Source organism: Hippopotamus amphibius, chromosome 6, assembly GCF_030028045.1.
Source record: "Hippopotamus amphibius kiboko isolate mHipAmp2 chromosome 6, mHipAmp2.hap2, whole genome shotgun sequence".
NCBI lineage: Eukaryota > Metazoa > Chordata > Mammalia > Artiodactyla > Hippopotamidae > Hippopotamus > Hippopotamus amphibius.
The window spans coordinates 149,287,701-149,310,224 of NC_080191.1; the positions used below are offsets into that span (position 1 = coordinate 149,287,701).

At 37.6% G+C, this 22,524-nt stretch overlaps 1 protein-coding gene across 1 annotated transcript in view; it reads right to left on the reverse strand.

Moving 5' to 3' along the window:
• Positions 1-22,524, reverse strand: part of SPATA16 (spermatogenesis associated 16) — a 213,308-nt gene that overhangs the window by 64,896 nt on the left and 125,888 nt on the right. The window contains exon 5 of the mRNA XM_057737812.1: positions 16,571-16,655. Coding sequence (XP_057593795.1) covers positions 16,571-16,655 — 85 coding nt within the window. The remainder of the gene's footprint in view (positions 1-16,570; positions 16,656-22,524) is intronic.

Genomic DNA, 22,524 nt, shown 5'->3' on the forward strand with positions numbered 1-22,524 from the left:
CCTCTTCATAGTATCATTTATGAAATAGCTGGGGTTGACATTTTTATGATAATTTTATTAATATGGTGATGTCAGAATAAAATATGTAATAATTGATTGTTTGCCCCGCCTTGATAATCAACATTTTAATGCTGAAATATTTCCTTGAATTTATGAGAGTTCTTTTATTAAACAACCTTCACAGTAGGTTCTGTATTTTTCTAATATAAGGGAATATTTGGCAGCTTTTCCATTACATTTATTAGCCCAGTGATGTGAAAGTTATAAATATTGTCATGCAGTTTAAATCAAGGTATTTAAATTTTTATTTGCATTTTATGAAAATTACCAAATATTGTATGGACAGGTTACTTGTACCAAGGTAAGCAAATTTTTATATAGCTGTTTTGAATTCTCTACTTTGCAACCTGCCTGTTTAAAACAGTCACAATAAATACCAAATTCTAAAGTACTTAATTTACCTTAGTTTTGCAGTGTATGAGTGTTATAGATTTTTAGAACATATATATGTATATGTATTCACATATTGTGTGTGTGTGTGTGTGTGTACACTCCACTGTTCACTCTCCAGTTGGGTTAGATTTAAGGTTTTTTTTTTTTCTTTAGGTTTTGATTATATATGATGCTTCCATTAGCTGAATAACTTCAGCCTTTAATGCCCCAAATTTACCCTGTGTTAATTTTTAAGCATTTATATTTTGTAGCAGGTTTTTTATTTCCATACCCCTTCAGCATGGAACTAAAGAGATGGAAGGGACCTGAGATATAATTTTAAAATTACTCAACTTTATAATCAAGGAAACTGAGGCTTGTTTTGGTTCTGGTGACTCACTTTTGAGGTTACAAAATTAAAGATGGAAGCAAGACAAGAACACAAGTCTCTTGGACCAATGCTTTCTCTTACACTGAGAGAATTTTCATCTTTGTAATTAGATTGTTTCCTAGAAGTATAAGATCAAGTATTACTTTCCATTCTCTTTTTTGCATAACTATCTTGTTCCTATCAACAAAGACAAGGAGAATTTGACGCTAATGCTAACAAAGTAACGAGTGGACCACATCGAAACTAAACCAGGTCAAGATCCTCTTCACAACAGTAATCCTAATGCAAAACAGAATATTCATCCTTCACTCCTACTGGCCACAATATGACTGTTTTGCCCACCAGCTGCTCATAAGATTTAGAATACATTATCAATTAGTATGCCTGTCTCAAAGAGAAACATTTACAAAAATTAAATGAAATGCTTCTTGATGGGGGAAGTTAATAATGTGCTTGAATTGGTCTCACTTATCTAATGGCAAAGCACATATAACTTGTAAATAGAATATAAAATATGTTCTTGTTCTAAAGACCCTGAATAATTCTCTGCTTGCACATTGGAGAAACACCAGCTGATAGAAACTCAGAGCTAAAAGTGTGGGTTTCATCAGCCTCCAGACTCTTTAGGATGCCACAGAGCTTTTATTCTTGATACTTAAAGAGTCGCCAAAAGGTATCACAGGAATATAGCTGTATTACCAGTAATTATCTCATAAGCATATCTGGGTATTACTAACAAGCATTAGCCCCGGTGTTCAGTGGTAAATGCCAACACAGTTTAGAACCCTTTTTGTTGTTGTTGTGTGTTTCATCTCTACACTTTGTCTAGTTATATGAAAGTAGGTATTCCTCCCCCCTAACTGCATGTTTGTTGTTTTCTGATCATATTTCTTGACTGGTGTTCTTTGGGTATGGAGGGCTGGCACACACAGCTTATTAATGGTAAGACTGGGACAAGAACTGGATTCCCAGGCTTGTACTGCTTTTTCTACCAAAAATTTGTTTTCTCTCTTGGGCTGCTATGCATGATAACTTTGAGTGGAAGAGTCAAGGATGCTGTCGAAAAAAATGTATGTTGTAGAAGTTGAAAGAGTCCAAGGATGTTTAATTTGGAGACAAGACATAGCCTGTATAAACTGACTCTGTCACCAGAGAGCAACCCCCTCTTGGACTCTACCTATGTAGATTTTAATTCATTGATAAATCTGGAAAACTCATTTTGTTAATTAAAAGTGTTCATTGTATGTTGGCTAAGTGCTGTAGATAAATGCCGTTTATTTGTTAAGGCAACACTGGAAAACAAACATTATCATCCGACTTCACGGATGAGAAAATCTCAGTTTTCATCTGTTATAACATGCAGTAGTGCACATGGCAGAACTACTGCCATGTGACAGAGCTGGTATTCAAGTCAGTTGTGCCTCACTCAGAGCCTTCTGTTCTGAGCCATTTATGCTACGCGGACTTGTAAATGAGGTCTAGAGCCCCATTTGGCACTAAGATAGGATTACAAATAGGAGAATCCTTAACAGGAGGGAAAAAGTCCTAATAGAACCTTCCAATGAGAGAACTGCTCATTTGGAAGCTAGTAGCTCCATGGCCCTGGTGGGCCACGGGAGGATGTTGATCCATCTGGAATCCAGTAAGAGGGACTGCTCTGCCACCAGAAATGTGTCTTTATAGTGCTGGGGTCTATTACTCGAAGTTTGTCTTTTGTGGACTCCTGCCTCCCAGTAATTTCTTTTCTCCCTCAAGTTTCAGCCTTACCTGGACACCAGATACCTTTTCTTTTTCTTTCTTATGTCTTTCATTTGCCTTTAATTAATCTGTTCTGGGCTGTGGCTCCTCACAGAGGACTTTATGTTTTAGAAGGCAACAGATTGCAGAAGGATGATATTATGGGGTAAATGTCCTCCTATATGTGATTTCTCATCATCAGGATGTCTCAGAAGGGGGATAACTGCATCTGAGAAATACAACAGACTTGTCACAATGTGCATATATGTTCACACACACATTTGGAGAAGGTGTATATACATACATTCTGTGACAACAGTAGCAAACTACAACTTCAAGTGATATGAAAGGAAATGCAATGCTATCTTCAAGAGACCTGCTGCTATATTTCCAGGTTATCTGTGTCCAGTCTCCAGTTTTTTGGGTTTTTTTTGGAAATATATATTTTTTGTCATTTCATGATCACACACTATTTTTTAAGATTTATTTTATTATTTATTTTTATTTTATTTTTGGCTGCATTGGGTATTCATTGCTGCACATGGGCTTTCTCTAGTTGTGGCGAGCAGTGGCTACTCTTCGTTGCAGTGCGCCAGTTTCTCACTGCAGTGGCTTCTCTTGTGGAGCACAGGCTCTAGGCATGCAGGCTTCAGTTGTTGCAGCTCGTGGGCTCAGTAGTTGTGGATCTAGGGCTCTAGAGCTCAGGCTCAATAGTTGTGGTTCATGGGTCTAGTTGTTCTGCGGCATGTGGGATCTTCCCAGCCCAGGATAGAACCCGTGTCCCTTGCATTGGTAGGCAGATTCTTAACCACTGCACCACCAGGGAAGCCCCAGTCTCCAGTTTTATCTCTGATTTGCGTCTCATAAGTGAATTTTAAAGCAGGCTAACTTCCACCTGATGAAGAATGAATAAAATGAAGACTTGCCATGCTAATTACGACGTTTTCCATCCCTGTAGGATTGGGCTTGAAATAGTTCTCCTAAGGTTTTCTGGAGGTTATTGTCTCTCACAGGTTGTTGATGCCTGGTTTAGACTGAGCTATATAAAATAGCACCTGTGCTTTCTTGGATAAAAATAGGTTAGCTCAACAGTTACTTTATGATCCTGAGAAAAAGTAAATCATACCACATGTTAAAGGTTGACTTTTAAAATGCCAAGGTCTCATTATTTGAAAGAGGGGAAATTATGAAAAAGAAAATGATTCCACCAGGAACTATAGCATTGGTAGAGTAGGCAATCTTCAAAAATTAGTGAGGAAAATACAATCATATGACTTCAAAAACAGAGGAGAATTTATTTTTAATTGGTGTGCAATACCATCAAAAGGATGGCTGAATATAAATAAAAACATTAAAAGCTTTGAGCTTTACAGATTATCTTATACCTGGGTGAACACAGCTTAAAAAATGTCATGATTTCATGGAATAGTTATTCCACATCTCCGGCTGCTAAAAAAAAGTGATCTCAATTTCTCTGCAAGCTTGTAAATCAATAACCCATAAAAATCTATGGGAAATATAAAAGATAACCGTAAACCCCTCTAAATTTGGTTTTGCTCATAACAATTTTTGATTTTCGGATGCAAACAAAAATAAAGAAGGAATCAACATGTTCACAAATTTGAACTGGAAGGCAAAGCCTCCATGTAAAAAAAATAACCTCATGGCAACCTAGCAGAATAGCCACAGGTCTTCTGGGAATCAAATAGTTATACCTAAATCTGTTCAAGTAAAAGAAGGCACAAATTGTCTTAGATCTCTGAAACCCACATCATTCTCAAATGAAGGAAAATGAAAAGAAATTTAGAGGTTACTTTTTTTTCCTCTCCTAAGAACAGTCAGAAACCCAGAGAGCTTTTTAGGAGAGAAAAAAAGAAAAGGAAAAGCTGACTATTTAATCACCTTCAGATATTACTGCAAAACCAAACCAGCATCATGAAAAAATGTATAGATATAGATATATCTTTCCAAAGAAGAGTGCTAAATAAATATTTCTCAGGCATGGCTGAGGATTAATTTTCTTGCTTGACATGATGTCACTCTTTTCTAAGGAGCTTGAATTATCAACTTGCAGATACATAGGGCTGATGTACAAGTGAAAGGTGCTGCCCACTACGGGGCACATTCTGAGGCTCTGTTCCCACATTCTTGTGTGATCTGCATGCCTGACGTTGTTTTAGCAGGAGACAAAGCCATTTATTGCTCAGTGAGAATTAGGGTCTCAAAGGCAGACAACCTCCGAAAAGGTGGCACTCTGACTAGAATTCACACTGAGATGAAGGAATTGAATGTTTGACTCATTTTTCAAAGAAAGCTTTGGCTCCTGACATGTACATGTGGGATTGAGGAGGAGGGACAGTGTGGGGCAAAGGGAGGGATGGGGCAGGTAGAAAGCAACCTCACCTACTTGACAGTCTGGTCAAATCAGTGCCACCAAATATATACATAGTACTGATATGTATGGATGAAATTAATATGTGTATGGTTCAGGTTCCTTCCTCCATCCCTCCCTCCCTCTCTTCCTCCTTCCTTTCTTTCCTTACTTCCTTTCTTCCTTCCTAGTCCCTGTGACACTCAGAGAACATCAATAGAAAAACTATACAAAACTATACGAACAGAAAATAATGTCACGGTCACTATCTCCTTCATAGGAACACTCAACCTTGGATCAAATACATGCCTCAATTACAGCTTTCATTTAAAAGTGAACCTCTTCTCCTGGCATACTACCTCAAATAGCATCAAAACAAAATGAAACACAGGCTGGTAACCATAGAAACATATCATTAAAGAATATATAAACAGGAATGAATAATTAGATGAGAAATTCATTTCTACATTTATTTTTTTTCCCAAGACCCAGGAAAAGAAGCTCTCTTTTACCTCTCTTCTCAATTTGGACACTTCCTCTTTAGCCTGTCTTCTAACTGAAAAATATGAGAATTCATAAAATGAGAATTTTATAATATTGCCTAGCTTAATGGACAAATCTCTTTGTAGGCAAAAAATATGACTAAAAAATATGGCAATGCCCATGTCTAGAATGTAATACTGAATGTAGGAAAGGATCCTCAGGCAGCTAAGGAGTCTGCTTTAGGGATGGGAGGTGGGCAGGAAAACCTGACTTACATCATGGTGAGAAGGGGAGAGTAGTTGTTGATCTTTAAAAATGGGAAGCACAGTTTGCCTCCCTTCCTGGAGGTGTCTATGTAGTGGAATGACTGAGGGAGGGGAGGATCTGGGGCTTATGATTTATATCAGTTGCATTGTCGGGTAGGTGGCATCATTTGTGCAGATCCTCTGCCACTTTACCTTTGCACCTAGAGAAGCCCTACACAAACTCTATGGTAGGCTAAGATGGTTATTAATTTAAAAAATTATTAATGGTCTAAGAGACCATCTAGCCCACAGTGGTGCAGCGGAATCACCTAATATGAGGGCAGTAGGCAAATACGATTTTCAGGACCTCACCCAACGTGGAGAATCTAATACTTCAAATGGTTTACCAAGTGCCTCTGATGCAGTTGGTCACTAGACCAATGTTTGAGAATCATTGACCTAAGCCTACTTCTTCATCATATAGCAGCAGAAACTAAAGCCTAGAGTAGTCTGGAGTAGACTGAGTTGCTGGTCTTTGTTTTCCTCTTCCTACAGCAATATCATATCCACAACTTTATCATGACTTTGCAGTAAGCAGAAGAATCTAACTCCTTGTCCTTGGGCTTCACCACGTGGTTTTCTTTGACTAATGGGATATTAGCAATCATGGTATGAGCAGAGGCTTGAAATGTGCTTATATTGTTTTGCCTTATCTCTTAGAATCCTGCATTTTGCTGTAAGAAAAAGAGACATCAGGTAGCCATTGGTCTAAGGAGGATGAGAGACATGTGGATCACACTTGGGTCTCTTTGCACCTTAAAGCTAAGCCTAGCCAAGCTCAGCCAAGCCCAGCCTAGATCAGTCAAACCCAAGCTAACCTGCTTATTATTGTAAGTCACTGAGTTTTAGAGTGATTTGTTATACAGCATTATTGTAGCAGTAGCTGATTAATACAGAAATGAAGTGATTTATCTAAAATTGAATCCTAGCATTGGACCTAGAAGTTATATCTTGTGAGTCTGAGGTTTGACCTTGTTTTACTGCTGTGTACTGCCTGTTTCCTTTCTCTTCGTTTCCTTCATAGAGTTAAGCACAGATATCCATTGCTTTCATAAGGTCCTTCTGATCGGTCTACATTTCCTATATGCCAGAACATTGTCAGCTCTCCTCATCAGAGCTTAGCTTTCCTTCCACATCTTGTTTCTTCAGGATTCTTTTTTCATGTTTCCAAAGAGACTAGGAAAGTCTCAAACTAATTCCCACAACTGTGTCTAGAGGTCACCCATTAATGAGTTAAACACTTCTGGATAAAATTTCTTTTTCCTATGACTTGGGGATGACTAGACACTTAATGCCAAATGGTGGGAATTTAAGCATAATATATGGCATGTGATAGGGAAAATATTTTTAGGTGAGTGGCTTTGGTGTTTCTAAAATTATATCTAATCCAAATCTATAAGTCCTGGATTGTACTTAAATACTCCTTGTCCAAATATTTTATAAACTCTCCGTCTGACAGGCCAAACAAAAAAAAAAAAAAAAAAACAAAACCATAAAACAGGCAATTTAAGAGAAATGTTCATATGATATTTCTATTCTGTTCCTTCTGTGGAAAAAATTTTCACAGGGAAGCAAATCTTTAGAGAGAACACATTTTTTCTTCTCCAGAATATGTAGGTGTTTTGTTAAAGATAATAAAAAATTTTGTGCTTCCTTGACCTTACTTTGCTTGTAATTTCATGTTGAAGATTTTATTTTTATTCTGGAGTTGAGATATCATAAGTTCTTACCAGGTAAATGACTAATATTGTGATAATTTTGCAATATCAAGAAAAACGAAGACCCGGAGTGAAAAACTTAGTTTAAGAGATCAACTTGTGTTCGGTATTAAGGTATCTTACATCATTCTCTGGTTAGTGCAGAGAATCCCGTTAGCTTGCTGCTACCTTGATCACCACTTTTGAAAGAAGAAGCTAATAGCTAAGGCCTTAGAATTTGCATGAAGACACCTGTGAGCACAGAAACCAATGAGACAAAAGACTCTTGGAAAACTGCAACCTTCTCCAAACATTCTGATGAATCCAAAACTCAAGTAAAGCACAAAAAGTGTCTGGAGTTCTGAACTTAACACACACGCACACACACACACACGCACATTCTTATTGAATTAACATAAGCACTGAATTTTAAAATCACAAACAAAACAACTATAGCAAAATATTCTCAATTTTACTGGTTTGTGTTTCATGTCAAACCATGATGGTTTGTGGTACTTTGATGATATTGTGGAAGAAAAACAGATTAAAAAGTGAAGTCTAATTTATGTACCAGTTGTTTTTCTTGGTAAACATTTTGTGCTAGAATATATGCTTTCGAAGACAAGGTGATGTCTACTTTGTTCACTGCTGTATATCCAACACACAGCACAGTGCTGAACACAGTCGCTAAGTGCTCAGTAAATATGTGCTGAAGGAGTATGAATGACAAATAGAATTTGAGAGTAAAGAAGAAAGCTATCCACTAACTTAAGAGGAGTCTGGAGACACTGGGTTGGAAAGATTTCAAGCTTGAATGCAGTCTGAGGAGGCACTGTGTGTGTGACACTAACATTCTGGGTGCTATTTTTTGCTTTGAATGCTGGAAGCAGTAAATGTCTCCTGTTAGGCCCGATACCAAAGAGAAAAAGGGCTGTTGCAAAGAGAAGCAGTAGTGCAAGGGTCTTATCCTGTGGTCTGTGAACCCCTGAAAGCCATGGAAGGGTTTTAGGGGACCACAGACTGTGCGCCATCTTCCTCAGGCATGTGCCTGGGGAAAATCTTTTGTCTCTCAGTGCAGCTAGCTCCTGATTTTGTCCTTTGAAAGTAGACCGATTACACCAAAGAAATATTTCTTTTTGGTGAGCCTTCCTTGGAAACCATTTAGGCCATTGATATCTTTAGGATGGTGCGTGTTTCAATGCCAAGTACAACTTGAATTGGATGGGAAGTCTTGGTATTCTCTGCACAGATGGAGGACCCGAGAAGTTGGCACTGCCTCAACCCCTGCTGCTTCACTAAGGAAAGTTGCTCCACATGTCGGGCTTTTTACCCAGGCCTGTGTTAGTGTCAGCAGCCCTTCCAACAATCCCCAAAGAGGTCCTTCTACTGTGAAAGTCTCCAACTTCCTTAGAGCCAAGAACTCGAATCAGTGCCTTTTCAGTAAATCTTTGTCAAGATACAAGAGCACACCATGAGGTTCTTTCCTATTAGAGAAGTTCGTTGGCAATCCAGAGAAGAGATTTAGGAGAGATTTGGTTTGGTTAATTCTTTTAAATTTTTTAAGAGGAAAGAAAACTCCTTCTTAGAACAAATTGGATACTAGAAGTTCATTCCTGGACTAGCTTTACAGTGGCTCATATCTTAGTCACATCAATGAGGCAAATCTTTTGATTGAAATGCTAAATTTTCTATTAGAGATACTGCTGAAGAACGATGAGTTTTTTTGGTCAAGCTGTTATTCTAAATGAGGCGGCTGAAGTCAGATAGAAATCTGAATTTTCTAATACTGGAGGTGAGACTGACAAAGTCTTGACAGTTCCTAGAGACAAAAATCTACAGATACTCTGCAAGTGGCTTATCTCTTATGAAGGTCACTTTTTGTCCAGATGACTTTAAAATGGAAACAAATTGCATATAGATAGCTTTGATAATGTGAAGTTAACAAAGATAATCTCATTGACTTGAGGACGAGGAAATGATGTAATATGAATTTTGGTATTTCTTGACGCATGCCCTGTATGAGATATTGTGAGCTACAGGAGCTCTGACTCCTTTGCTCTCAGAGACTTTGTGAATCAGGATTTTACCTCTTATTGGCACTAAAATGATACATTGACATTGATGCAATGTCAAATATGATATTTCAGTTTCTTATTCCAGAAAAAGTGTACAACCTTCTCATAAGTGTGAGAAAGCCATAATTCCCTGTCAATGCTGTTTTATTAACTAGGTGTAGATCAATTCCCAATACAATGAGATAAATAATAAACACAATTTTTTTCTGTGTATTGGCTTATAAGTATTATTTTTAGGTGAATCCTTGACAATTGAATCAGATTCTCAGAGGGGTTTATGACTCAAAGAAAGAAGGAAAGAAAGAATTTAAAATGAACAATCAAGGTGGGGAATGAACTGATCAGGCAGCTTGCCCGCATTTAGTGTGGTTCTTCTGTATTTGTTTCGCGGGAGTTCTGAAACAAAAGTAGCTGTTTTCTCCTTTTCTCACTCCACTCTGCTGGGTGATGCAGACCAGAGTTGACACTGTTCCTCAGATTGCAGGAGATAAAGCCGCACACAAGATAACTCACGTGGCTGAGAGCATGGCTGAAAACGAAGGTGAGAAAACAGGAAAGGGAAACAGGAGTGGAAGAGGAAGCCTTGTTTGTTTTTACATTTCCTGATGCTATTAAATCTCACTCAGCTCCTGATGCTATTAGATCTAACTTTGGATCTAAGGGGCAGGGGGGCTTGGGAGGTAGACTAGAGTTTACTCTTAAGTTTTTCTTGGAATAATTTTATGACTTTAGGAACAATATATAAATACATAAGAGCCACTGCTTCAAAATGCTAATTCCCAGCCTGACTAGGGACTTCCCATTTTGCTGATTAGCTTGGAATTGTGGTGAGGCCTGGGGGTGTTTGAGGAGACTGGGTGATAACAGAAAATGAGTATCAAGTTTTAGAAGCATGAATGCAGGTATGGTGTGACAAGTTATTTCCAGTCCTCTCTAGCTCTGAAGAGGTGATACTATTATAGAATAATGGGTGCAAACACTTTTAATGAAAGTGATATATCCCAGTATGATAATATCCCAGTATGAGCTGTCATATAGGGTAGAGCTTTATGCCTTTTTTTACTTGCTGAGTTGATATGAAAGTATTCCTAATACAGTTGAAAGGTGTCCTTGAGCTCACCAAAGCAAACATCTCTTCTGCATCAGAGTTTGTAAGTCAACAATCTGTAGGAATAGGTGTAGACTTGTTCTTAAATTTTTACCTTCTGGAATTTTCCATTTCCGTTTAACATCTCTAAAAGAACTGACCAGGGTGATAGGGATTTTATATGGTTGAAACGCAGATATATAGTAACTTTTCCACTTAGAAAAGTAGTGAAAATACCCCCTATCTCTTCAGCCTTAATGGATGTCTACAAATGTACATGCAGACGTAATTTCTAGTCTGTGATGTATGAGACACTCTTACATTCAACAGCGCAATTGCCATGGTGGTTTGCATAGTGGGACAGCCCTCTCTTTAAAGTTGGCATGGACTGTGTACTTTCTGGCAGCATTCTCAAAACCCCTTCTGATTTAAACAGAGCAAGGTTTGGGGGAAGATGTATGCATTTGAATCAAGATCAGGGAGAGGCTGGCCAGCAGAAGGAAGTATGTAACTATTGAGACGCTGGTATGGTGTGCTGATGTTGGGGCAGGTTAGAGGGGTTCTGTTTATAGAACTTATCTGGAGGATATATTTTCTAATCATGTTACTTTTTTCTGTAACAAATTATGTTACAAATTTCCTTAAATATGTGACATCATATTTGTTTTTTATTTGAAGTATAGTTGATGTACATTATATAAATTACAGGTGCATGATATAGTTATTCAAAAATTTTAAAGGTTGTACTCCATTTATAGTTATTATAAAATATTGGCTATCTTCCCTGCATTGTATAAAATATATTTGTAGCTTATTTTATACATAATAGTTTGTGTCTTTTAATCTCCTACCCCTATATTTCCCCACCTCTTCCCTATCCCCACTAGTGTGTTCTCTATATGTGTGAGTCTGCTTCTTTTTTAACTTCATCAGTTTGTTGTATTTTTAAGATTCCACATAAAAGTGACATCACACAGTATTTGTCTTTCTCTGCCTGACTTATTTCACTTAGCATAATGCCTTCCAAGTGCACCCATGTTGCAAATGGGAAAGTTTTGTTCTTCTTTATGGTTGAGTAGTATTCCATTGTGTGTGTGTGTGTCTGTGTGTATGTGTGTGTGGCATCTTCTTTGTCCATTTATCTGTTGCTGGACACTTAGGTTGCTTCCATATCTTGGCAATTGTAAGTAATGCTTCTGTGAACATTGGCGTGCATGTATCTTTTCAAATTAGTTTTTAACTTTTTTTCAGATATATACTTGAGAGTGGAATTGCTGGGTCATATGGTAGTTCTATTTTTAGTATTTATTTTATTTATTTAGTTAGTTAATTTTTTGAGGAATCTCCATACTGTTTTCCATAGTGGCTGCACCAATTTTCATTCCCAACAGTGTATAAGGGATCTCTTTTCTCCACTTCCTCGCCAACATTCGTTATTTGTGGTCGTTTTGATGATGGCAATTCTGACAGGTGTGAGGTCATATCTCACTGCAATTTTGATTTGCATTTTCCTGATAGTTAACAATGTTGAGCATCTTTTCAGGTGCCTATTTGCCGTTTGCATGTCCTTTGCGGAAAAATGTCTATTCAGGTCTTCTGCCCATTTTTCTTTTTTTAAAATATGATAGAAACATATCTTTATTAATTAATTAATTAATTTATTTATTGGCTGTATTGAGTCTTCATTGCTGCACACGGGCTCTCTCCAGTTGCGGTGAGCGGGGGCCACTCCTCACCGTGGTGCGCAGGCTCCTCACTGTGGTGGCCTCCCCCGGTGTGGAGCACAGGCTCTAGGTGCACGGGCCTCAGCAGTTGTGGCACACAGGCTCATTAGTTGCGGCTCACGGGCTCTAGAGCACAGGCTCAGTAGTTGTGGCGCACGGGCCCAGCCGCTCCTCGCCATGTGGGATCCTCCTGGACCAGGGACTGAACCCGTGTCCCCTGCATTGGCAGGCGGACTCCCAATCACTGCACCACCAGGGAAGTCCCTTCTGCCCATTTTTAATTTAGTTGTTTGTTTCTTTGATGTTGAGTTGTATGAACTGTTTATGTATTTTGGATATTAACCCCTTATTAGTCATATCACTTGTAAATATTTTCTCCCATTCAGTAGGCTGTGTGACATCATATTTGGATGTACCTGAAAACATAAGATTTTAGAGCTAAGATGGGCTTTAAGAATAGACCTTCTCTTTGTCCGTTGTTTCATAGGCAACTATTTTTTCCCATTCTGAGGGTTGCCTTCTAGTCTTGTTTATGGTTTCTTTCGCTGTGCAAAAGCTTTTTAGTTTCATGAGTATACAAGCAGCTCATGCAGCTTAATACCAAAAAAGCAAATAACCCAATCCACAAATGGGCGGAAGACCTAAATAGACATTTCTCCAAAGAAGACATACAGATGGCCAACAAACACATGAAAAGATGCTCAATATCACTAATCATCAGAGAAATGCAAGTCAAAGCCACAATGAGGTATCACCTCACACCGATCAGAATGGCCATCATCACAAAATCTGGAAACAACAAATGTTGCAGAGGGTGTGGAGAAAAGGGAACTCTCCTGCACTGTTGGGGAAATGTAAGTTGGTACAGCCACTATGGAAAACAGTTTGGAGGTTCCTTAAGAAACTAAAAATAGAACTACCATATGATCCAGTAATCCCACTCCTGGACATATACCCAAAGAAAACCATAATCCCAAAAGAAACATGTACCATAATGTTTATTGCAGCACTATTTACAATAGCCAGGACATGGAAACAACCTAAATGCCCATCAACAAATGAATGGATACAGAAGATGTGGCATATATATACAATGCAATATTACTCAGCTATAAAAAGGGATGAGATGGAGCTATATGTAATGAGGTGGATAGACCTACAGTCTGTCATACAGAGTGAAGTAAGTCAGAAAGAGAAAGACAAATATTGTATGCTAACTCACATATACGGAATCTAAAAATGGTACTGATGAACTCAGGGACAAGAACAAGGACGCAGGTGCAGAGAATGGACTGGAGAACTCGAGATTTGGGAGGGGGTGGGGGGTGAAGGGCAAGCTGAGACGAAGCGAGAGAGTAGCACAGACATATATATACTACCAACTGTAAAATAGATAGCCAGTGGGAAGTTGTTGTATAACAAAGGGAGTTCAACTAGAGGATGGAAGATGCCTTAGAGGCCTGGGGCGGGGAGGGTGTGGGGGACTCAAGGGAGGGTGGGGGGGGAGTCAAGGGAGGGAGGGAATGTGTGTATAAAAACAGATGATTGAACTTGGTGTACCCTCGCAAAAGTAATAAATAAATAAAATTAAAAAACAAAACAAAACAAAAAACAAAAACAACAAAAAAAAGAATAGACTTTCTCAAACATCTTATGCTAGTCACCTCTTATTTTCTACTTGAAGCTCTTCTAGAGGCCAGCCTGCTTTAGGTTAGATGTTGGTGTTAGAACTTGGACTGAGTCAGATCTGACTTACAGACAAGGGCCCTTTTTCAATATACCAAGCTGCTTCAAATTAAAGGAGAAAAAGAGAATACAAATACAAATAGGTTTTAAATGATCTTTTATTAATGCAGGATAGTAAAATAATAGTATTCATTTTTATTCCTTTTTTGTATAGCAAATATGCACATATTGGTAAGTGGAGTTTTTTTTAGTAAAAAAATTTATTTTAGGTAAGTAAAATAGGGATATTAATGCTCTTTAAAGCTAAAGAAAACAAAAATTTATTTACAAAAATTTTAAGCTCTTAACCTATCTTAGGTTGCACCAACATTGAATTTATTTTTTCCTAGCTGTGTAGAAAAAACAGTAGGTACTCAATATATGTTTGTTTAATGAATGAATAAATTAAAACAAACATTTGTTTGGGACTCAGTAAATGCCAGGCTTGATGAATATCATCTAACCCTCAAGATTCAGCTCCTTTCCCACCTTTCTTCAAAAGCCTCTGATAGATAAAGAAGATGTGGCATATATATACAATGGAATATTACTCAGCCATAAAAAGGAATGATATGGAGCTTTATGTAATGAGGTGGATAGACCTAGAGTCTGTCATACAGAGTGAAGTAAGCCAGAAAGAGAAAAACAAATACTGTATGCTAACTCATATATACGGAATCTAAAAAAAAAAAAAAAAAGGTACTGATGAACCCAGTGACAGGTCAAGAATAAGGATGCAGATGCAGAGAATGGACTGGAGGACACTGGGTTGCGGGGGTGGGGGGTGAAGGGGAAGCTGGGACAAAGTGAGAGAGTAGCACTGACATATATACACTACCAACTGTAAAATAGATAGCTAGTGGGAAGTTGCTGTATTACAAAGGGAGATCAACTCGATGATGGGTGATGCCTTAAAGGGCCAAGACAGGGAGAGCAGGACGGAGTCGCGGGAGGGAGGGGATATGGGGATATATGTATAAATACAGCTGATTCACTTTGGTGTACCTCAAAAGCTGGTACAAGAGTGTAAAGCAATTATATTCCAATAAAGAGCTTAAAAAAAAAGCCACTGAAATTCTTTAATAAAAAGCTCTTTTCTTTTACTATATCTGTAGTAGATATTATTTGCTTATTTTTAACATTTAGCAATTCTTTACAACTACTTACATATAAAAACAAATACTACTATTTTGCATGTTCCAGACTCCCTAGGAAAGTCTTACACTTAGTAGCAAATTAATCATTTTTTGAGATAATAATTTTATCTACTTGAATTGAAAGTCAATTTACAGGTCTCAAGTATATTAGAGCTAATTTAAATCTTTATTTTTTATAGTAGGCAAATTGAGCTCCAAATATTTAGACAGAACCATATAAATTGCTGAGAATTTTATATGATAAAGTTAATACTTTATGTTTAATGGATATAACATGTGATATAGAAACAGAAAACTAGGGGCCAAGACACAATAGTGAAAATGTGGGAAAAATCAGGAAGCATCAGAAGACTGTTGACAATTATTTATCACTTTCATATGTGTTTTAGCAGATCTTACCCTAGTTGGTTGAAAGGTTCACATTCAATTACATTAAACCATCTTGAAATACAAAGAAAAAAAAGGCCACACACAGTTGGCCTTTTTTGGAGAGGAAAAAGAAATCCTTTCTTGGAGAGGAAAAGATTTGGAAGAGGGAGTGCTTCTGTACTGGATTTTCAAATATTTGAAATATTTGATTTGGAAGTGAGTTCCCATTTCGTCCACGTGGCCTCACTGGGAACTACTTGATGGAAGTTTTAAGGGTGTAGAAATCCATTTTAATGAGGAAAACAGTTTAATAATTACCAAAGTAGAGGTTGTTTTGGGGGGATAAGTGAGCTCTTCACTTTGACTATATTTGAGCAGAAAGTCATTGATAATTTGTGGGGAGAAGATAAGATAAGAACAGATTTGTTTGTTGTGAAGGAGGCTGAACTAGTAAATTCTAATTCTCCTTACAATTCTAAGAAATTATGGCTCTCTTCTTGACATCTAATTGACCTTTGGTATGACTTCTTGCTGCCATTTTGAATAATAAATAAGAATGATGATCTGCAGTTTATTATTGGTTAAGTGTTTCAAATACTATGTTACCCCGCAAAAAAAACAGATCTTTGTATTTTCCTTTATCATGTAATTGGTATACTTCTCACATCTGCTTTTGCAGGTCATAGACCAAGAAGAATCTATGAAAATACAATGTTCATTTTTTAAAGGATCATGTCATTATAGCAGCATGCCTGGGAAAATAGTTCCTGGGATGTCTAAAATTTATATTGGGTTGTAAAACTGAAGTATGGGCCAAGGGTTAACAACCTTGAATTTTGCCCTTAAAATTAGTCTCAGAAAATCTACTTCATTATAAATACATTACTAGTGAGTAGTGTCCTTCTGATTGATATGCCCAGAGCTACCTTTTTCAGCAGTCTTTTAAGCACCAATCCTTCATTTTGGTTCTAAAAATGAAATGGGCTCCTCCTCCCAAGTTGGGACATCAATTTTTACCTGCCAATACAGTTTGATGAGCTTGCTTATACACTGTTCACTTCCTCCACAGAGCCAGAACATGTAGTCAGCAACCATGGCACTCCTAAGAACAAGGACAGATTTTTTTAAAAAACAAGCTTATAGGACAGAAGGAAAACTATAACAGGCAGTATATATAAATACCGAAGAAGATTTTGTAATGTATAAATTTGACTAGACTAATATTAAGCAAAGCATAAGGCACATTTTAAAATGTAGAAAGTAGGTCTTTTTTTTTTTTTGGTACCAAAACTAAAACTATAAGAGAAGCAACATGCCATTTGTCTTCTACATGGTTTCCCTGTTTGTACGGTATAGAATATGTAAAGACTATGAAAGGAGGCTTTGTTTTGGTTACCTCTTATTAAGCTTCAAAACATTTATAGAGTAACATATTTTACGGACTCTAGAACACCTTCAAACATAGCATAGCATAGATAGCTTACTATTATACTGGGTCTAAAGCATATCTCAGACTTTACCTAAGTTAAAGATTATTCACCTCTGATTAAACTAGTCTCCTTAAAATTGAAAGTAAAAAATTTCCAATTCAACAAATGCTCCCCTCCCCCAGCCTTTATGGTTAATTGAATTAGTTTGGAAATCTATTGTGTACAACTACTGCATTAGTCTTATTAAGCTGAGGGGATATTAAAAACTATTGTGCAAAGGATATTAATTCATTGCTTAGCACCCTTTAGAAAAACAGTTTACTTTTATGGCTGTTTCTCTGCTAGCCCTCTCTATTTCTTTTCTCCAGAGAGTCCAAATCCAATTAAATGTGACTGGAAGTAATTCCAAATTGTCACGTTGGCCAATTAAACATATAATAATCCTGCGTACCTAATCACTAGTACCAAAAGTTTATTTATGTAAGCAGACCTATCACTGTGTACCCTGAATGTTTTTCTTATCTTTGCCCGCAGATATGTATTGTTTCTTAACATAATTGTAAATTGAATTAGAAATTTTCCTTCCCTAAATATATATGTCATCTGAGGCAGAGCAGCTATGAACTTACTATGGTACTCCGTTGAAGAATAAGAACGTATAGAGTCTCGCTCAGGACAGACAAAAATTCAGAAAGGTTAACAATGGAAAAAAATACCACCGTTTGAAGGATTATTCAGCTTAGCGTTTCTTTTTTTTACACATGTGGTATTGGAAAGAAGCTATCCACTGACATTTCAAAATAAATGACAATAATTTAAGAATAACTAATCTTTCAGAAATCCTTTTATATTTTTCAAAGCCCTAGTTTAATGACAAGATAAAATGAGCTAGGAGGTTTTCATAGTGCGTGAACATATATGGGGTAGGAAACAATTATAGAAATCAGACTAGAGGGGGGCACAGTAAATTTCAAATATTTGCATTTTGATCAAAACATTTGCAAAAATTTTCCTCCCCTGACAACCTAAAAAGGAAGTCTACTTGACATGTAGGTGCCTGTCGCCTAATAGAAATCCATTTTATAAACCAGATTTATAAGTCAAGGAAAAACATAAAGTCTCACTGCCAAGGACAGCACACACTGTATTCATAGAAGTTGGGTCCTCTGAAGTGATGATTTGATTCTTTGCTCTGATTCCTCCTTCCGTCAGCATTTGGATATATACTTATGGCTCAAACAAACGTTGCCTGATGAGGACACCAGCTATTAGTTAAATCAGGGTGGACAACCTTTTTCTGTAAAGGGCCAGATAGTAAATATTTTAGGCTTTGTGGGCCATGATGATTCACCTTTGCCTTTCAGAGGTGGCTGTAGACAATAAGTTAAAAAAATAAAGGCGATGGTGTTCCAGTAAGACTGTATTTACACAACACCTGTGCTGGATCAGATTTGGCATAATTTGCCTAACTCTAAGAGAAACAAATTATTAGGTTGAGCAACAGGTGGCAAACATTGGTGTGATTGTCAATCAATAGGCGGACGCCAGCTTCTATACATTCTGGTCACAAGCCTCCTTAACTATGTCAGGGACAACGTACACATTGTACTAAAATTACTAAGCAGAGTTCAGGAAAGAAACTTTACAACTTTGAAACAAGCAAAAACTGTGAAAGATAATCCTGGATCATAGACACGGCATCTTGAGTGAAGCAAAATCTAAATCAATTGTTTCCATCATGTTAATTATTGCCATGTTTGGATTGGAACGATTGTGAGAGACGAGGAGGTAGGTCACTACAGTGGGCTTCTAGGGCTTTCCTGCGTTTGTAAAGCTTTTGGGGAGTTGGTTTTGAATTCACCATTGTAAAGTTAGGCGTTTTAGCACTTTTATTAATGTTTTCCAAAAGTTCCTTTTTCTATTATAATGTTTTGTCAAATTGCTACTTTCTTAAGTACGGTTTTATGACACCTGGGTGCTCAAGTCTTTTTCCAAAGGAACACATCTCCAAATCTATATTGAAATAAGTGAGGAATTAAGATTCATTGAAATTTGCTACTTGCCCTCAGTGAAGCACAATTATTATAATCATAAAAGATACCAGTGTTAAATAACAAAATATGGCTTCATGGAGCTACATGTTTGCTGGGATATTTTTCATAAGTATAATGCATTTCTTCCAGAACCTGGCACAGAGCTGTGTTCATATTAGGAACACAATTTAGGTTGCAGTTGCTCCAACCCCATTTTCTTCCCAGTGGAAATGGCAGTTATGCTTTTACCACCCACCTTCCTTTGTCTGGTTCCCTATCATGGCTCTGCCTTACAGCTTAGCATTTATGAGTCAGCGTAAAAATCAGTGGAAGAACATGAAAAGGACATGGAAATAACATTATGTGTACCATGCAATATTTGTGAGGCAAGAGACAGTGGTTTTTCATCATGCTGAGTTTTCAAAGGGCAAAGATAATTAATTAACCCAGAGTATCTACAAGGAGTCAAGTACCTTGTGGGATCCTGGTTTTGGCTGACTCACCACATGAGTCAGAAGGAAACAGTAGCCCATCACTCTTCCTACTTTTCTTCAGGTATCTTTGTTTGCCTTTAGACCACTATCCTAGATGCTAATCAAAATGATTCGGTGTTGCTTCTAAGTGTCCTCCTTTCATCATCTTTATTCTATTCAACTAACTTTCATTAATCTACCAAATGTTGTAGCTGCATTGGAACTGTAAGATGACATCAGCCAAACTCTTTTAATTGACAGTTGGTAGTTTAATATCTGTCGGTTTTGAGATTTACTAAGTGCTGTGCACCATGATAAGCGCTTTACATGCAGAATATGAATCCAGCCCACCCATGGTTCTACACCAGATCTCATCCTGTCTTGCCCACCTATGGCAACCGCTCTAGCAATTCTCTTTCTTTCTCTCTTTCCCTCTTGCTCTCTCTTTAAATTTCTCCTTTTCTACTAACACACCAAAATGCTGTTCTTTTTACCACCTTAAAATGAAACAAGATACCCCCAAAGCCTCTCTTGATCCACTTCCCTTCCAGTTATCTGAATTCTTTCTCTTAAAGAAAACCCAAGCAAATGAAAGGACAAGAACTCCCCTCTGGAATTCACTCCAGCAAGGCTCTTATTCCTCCCACTTCCCTGAAACTGCTTTTGTCAATGCTACAAATGGTCTCCATACTCCTAAATGCAATGGCTCAATTCTCAGTCTTTATTTTATACACATACTCTCAAGTATAGCTGATGGCGACTGTTCTCTCCTCCAGTATCCACTTCCCACTGGGCTTCCACAGCTCTGCTCTTGATGACTTCCCTCCTGTCTTACTGGTTGCTCTATTCAGTCTCCTTTGCTGTTGTCTCCTCATCTCCCTGGATTCCTAACCTTGGAGTTCCTCAGGGCACAGTGCTTGGACCCATTCTCTTTCTTTCTATATTTCATGCCTTGGTGATCTCACCAGTTTCATGGTTTTAAACACCACCCATGTTTAAACCATGTTTAAAACCATGGGTTGGCAACTTGTACATTTATACCCTGAGTTTAATCCTCTTCTTGGATCTGCAGACTCTCCCAAAAGCTGCCTCCTCAACATCTCTACTTGGATACCTAATAGGTATTTCAAACTTATTTCCATACCTGAGACCCTGCTGTTCCTTTCTTCCTCTTTTTCATTCTCTAATCGTCTTCTCCACCTATCCAATTTCTCAGGCAAAAATTTGGAGTCATCATTGATTCCCTTCTTTCTCTCACATTCCCCATCCAATCAAAGATTAAATTCTGGTCAGGTTATCTTTAACCTATTTCAGAATCCTGCCACTTCTCACCCCCTCCAGCATTACCATCTGGTCTATCATGTCTCACAGGGATTACTGCAGCAGACTCCAAACTGGACTCCCTGCTTCTCCCTCTGTCTATTCTCAATACAGCAGCCAGAACAATCCCATTAAAATTAGTGCACCAGAGCAGGTCACTGCTGTGCTTAAAACTGCAAAGGCTTCCTATCTCACTCGGAGTGAAAACCAGTCTTTAAAATGGCAGTGGAGCCGCATACCATCTGGTCACATAGTACTTCTCTGATCTCATTTCCTACTTGCTCCAAACTGTCCACCTGCTTCCCTCAAAAGGAACAGGTACTCTATTGCCTCTGGGATTTTGCACCTGACAGTCCCTGTCCTAGAATATCCTTTCCCTGGACGCCCCCTGACTCTCTTGTTCACCTCCTTCAGGTCTTTATCGGGTATTGTTTTCTCAGTAAGGACTACCCTGACACACTCCAGTACTATCCGTACTCTTGCTTGTTTTTACTTTTTCCACAGTATTTATCGCCATTCCACATAGTGTTTATTTTATTATTTTTCATTCTGGTAGTGTTTATTGCTGTCTTCCTCTATTACGGGGGTCAGCAACCCATGGCCTGTGGGTCAAATATGGTCTGCCACTTGGGTTTGTTCATTGTTTTAATGCAACGTGGCAATGCTCATTCATCTGTGTATTGTTTACGTTTTGTTTATGGTTGCTTTTGTGCTACAGAAGCAGAGTTGAATAATTATGACCGAGACCTTATGGCCCACAAAGCCTAAAATATTTACTATCTGGCTTTTTACTGAAATGGAAGCTCCCAGAGGGCAGGGATTTTGTCTGTTTAATTCACTGCTGTCTCTGCAGTGCCCAGGAATTATTAGCGTGGCACTATACAGTGTAGTCAGCACACAATAAGTATGTGTTGATTAAATGACGAAGCATGATTTTATTTATTTATTTAAACTTAAAAAATTAAATTCTTATTACAAAAATCCTGAGGCCTACAGAGTTATATAGTTTACTATGATTGTGACACAAGCAGTCTGGCCCAAGGTCTACTTTGCTGTCCAAATTTAATGAAAAGCTTTTGTAGTAGAGGTGACATGGGAATGGAGGCACAGACTGGGCTTTGTTGGTTTAATTTCTCCAATGTAGAATCCAATGTGACAATTAGCTCATCTGAGAGCTTAATAAATGCTAATGGATGCTGATGTATTTATTACATAAATTAAAGAAGAAAAGTACCAGGAAGCACAGTGTCTTATTGTGTTGGATTTAAAATTATTTTTAACATGATGTCTTCAGAAATGTGTCAACAATTATTGCTTTTTCTGCAAGCAAATCTGCCATTCTTTTGATACTGTATTTGAATTCATTAAAAAAATTCTTTCTGAAGCCATATTTTCTTAATACATCTGTTAAATGTAAAAGGGTCAGAATCTGGCTTTCAAATATATATGAATCTAAAATAAAAGATTTTTATGTTATGAACTCAGCTTATTGTGAATCAAATCCTATTTCTATCAAACAGCAAATACACAATAAAGGAGTTTGACACATTATTCATACGATAGATACCAGTATTGTTTTCCAAATTAATACTGAAAAAGGATCACTATGTATAATATAAAGATATTCATGCCAGGTGACTTTACACATTGAATATTTCTAAGCAGACTGCAGTTCTAAAAGTATGAGAATCTATTATTGACATTTCTTAAGGCCA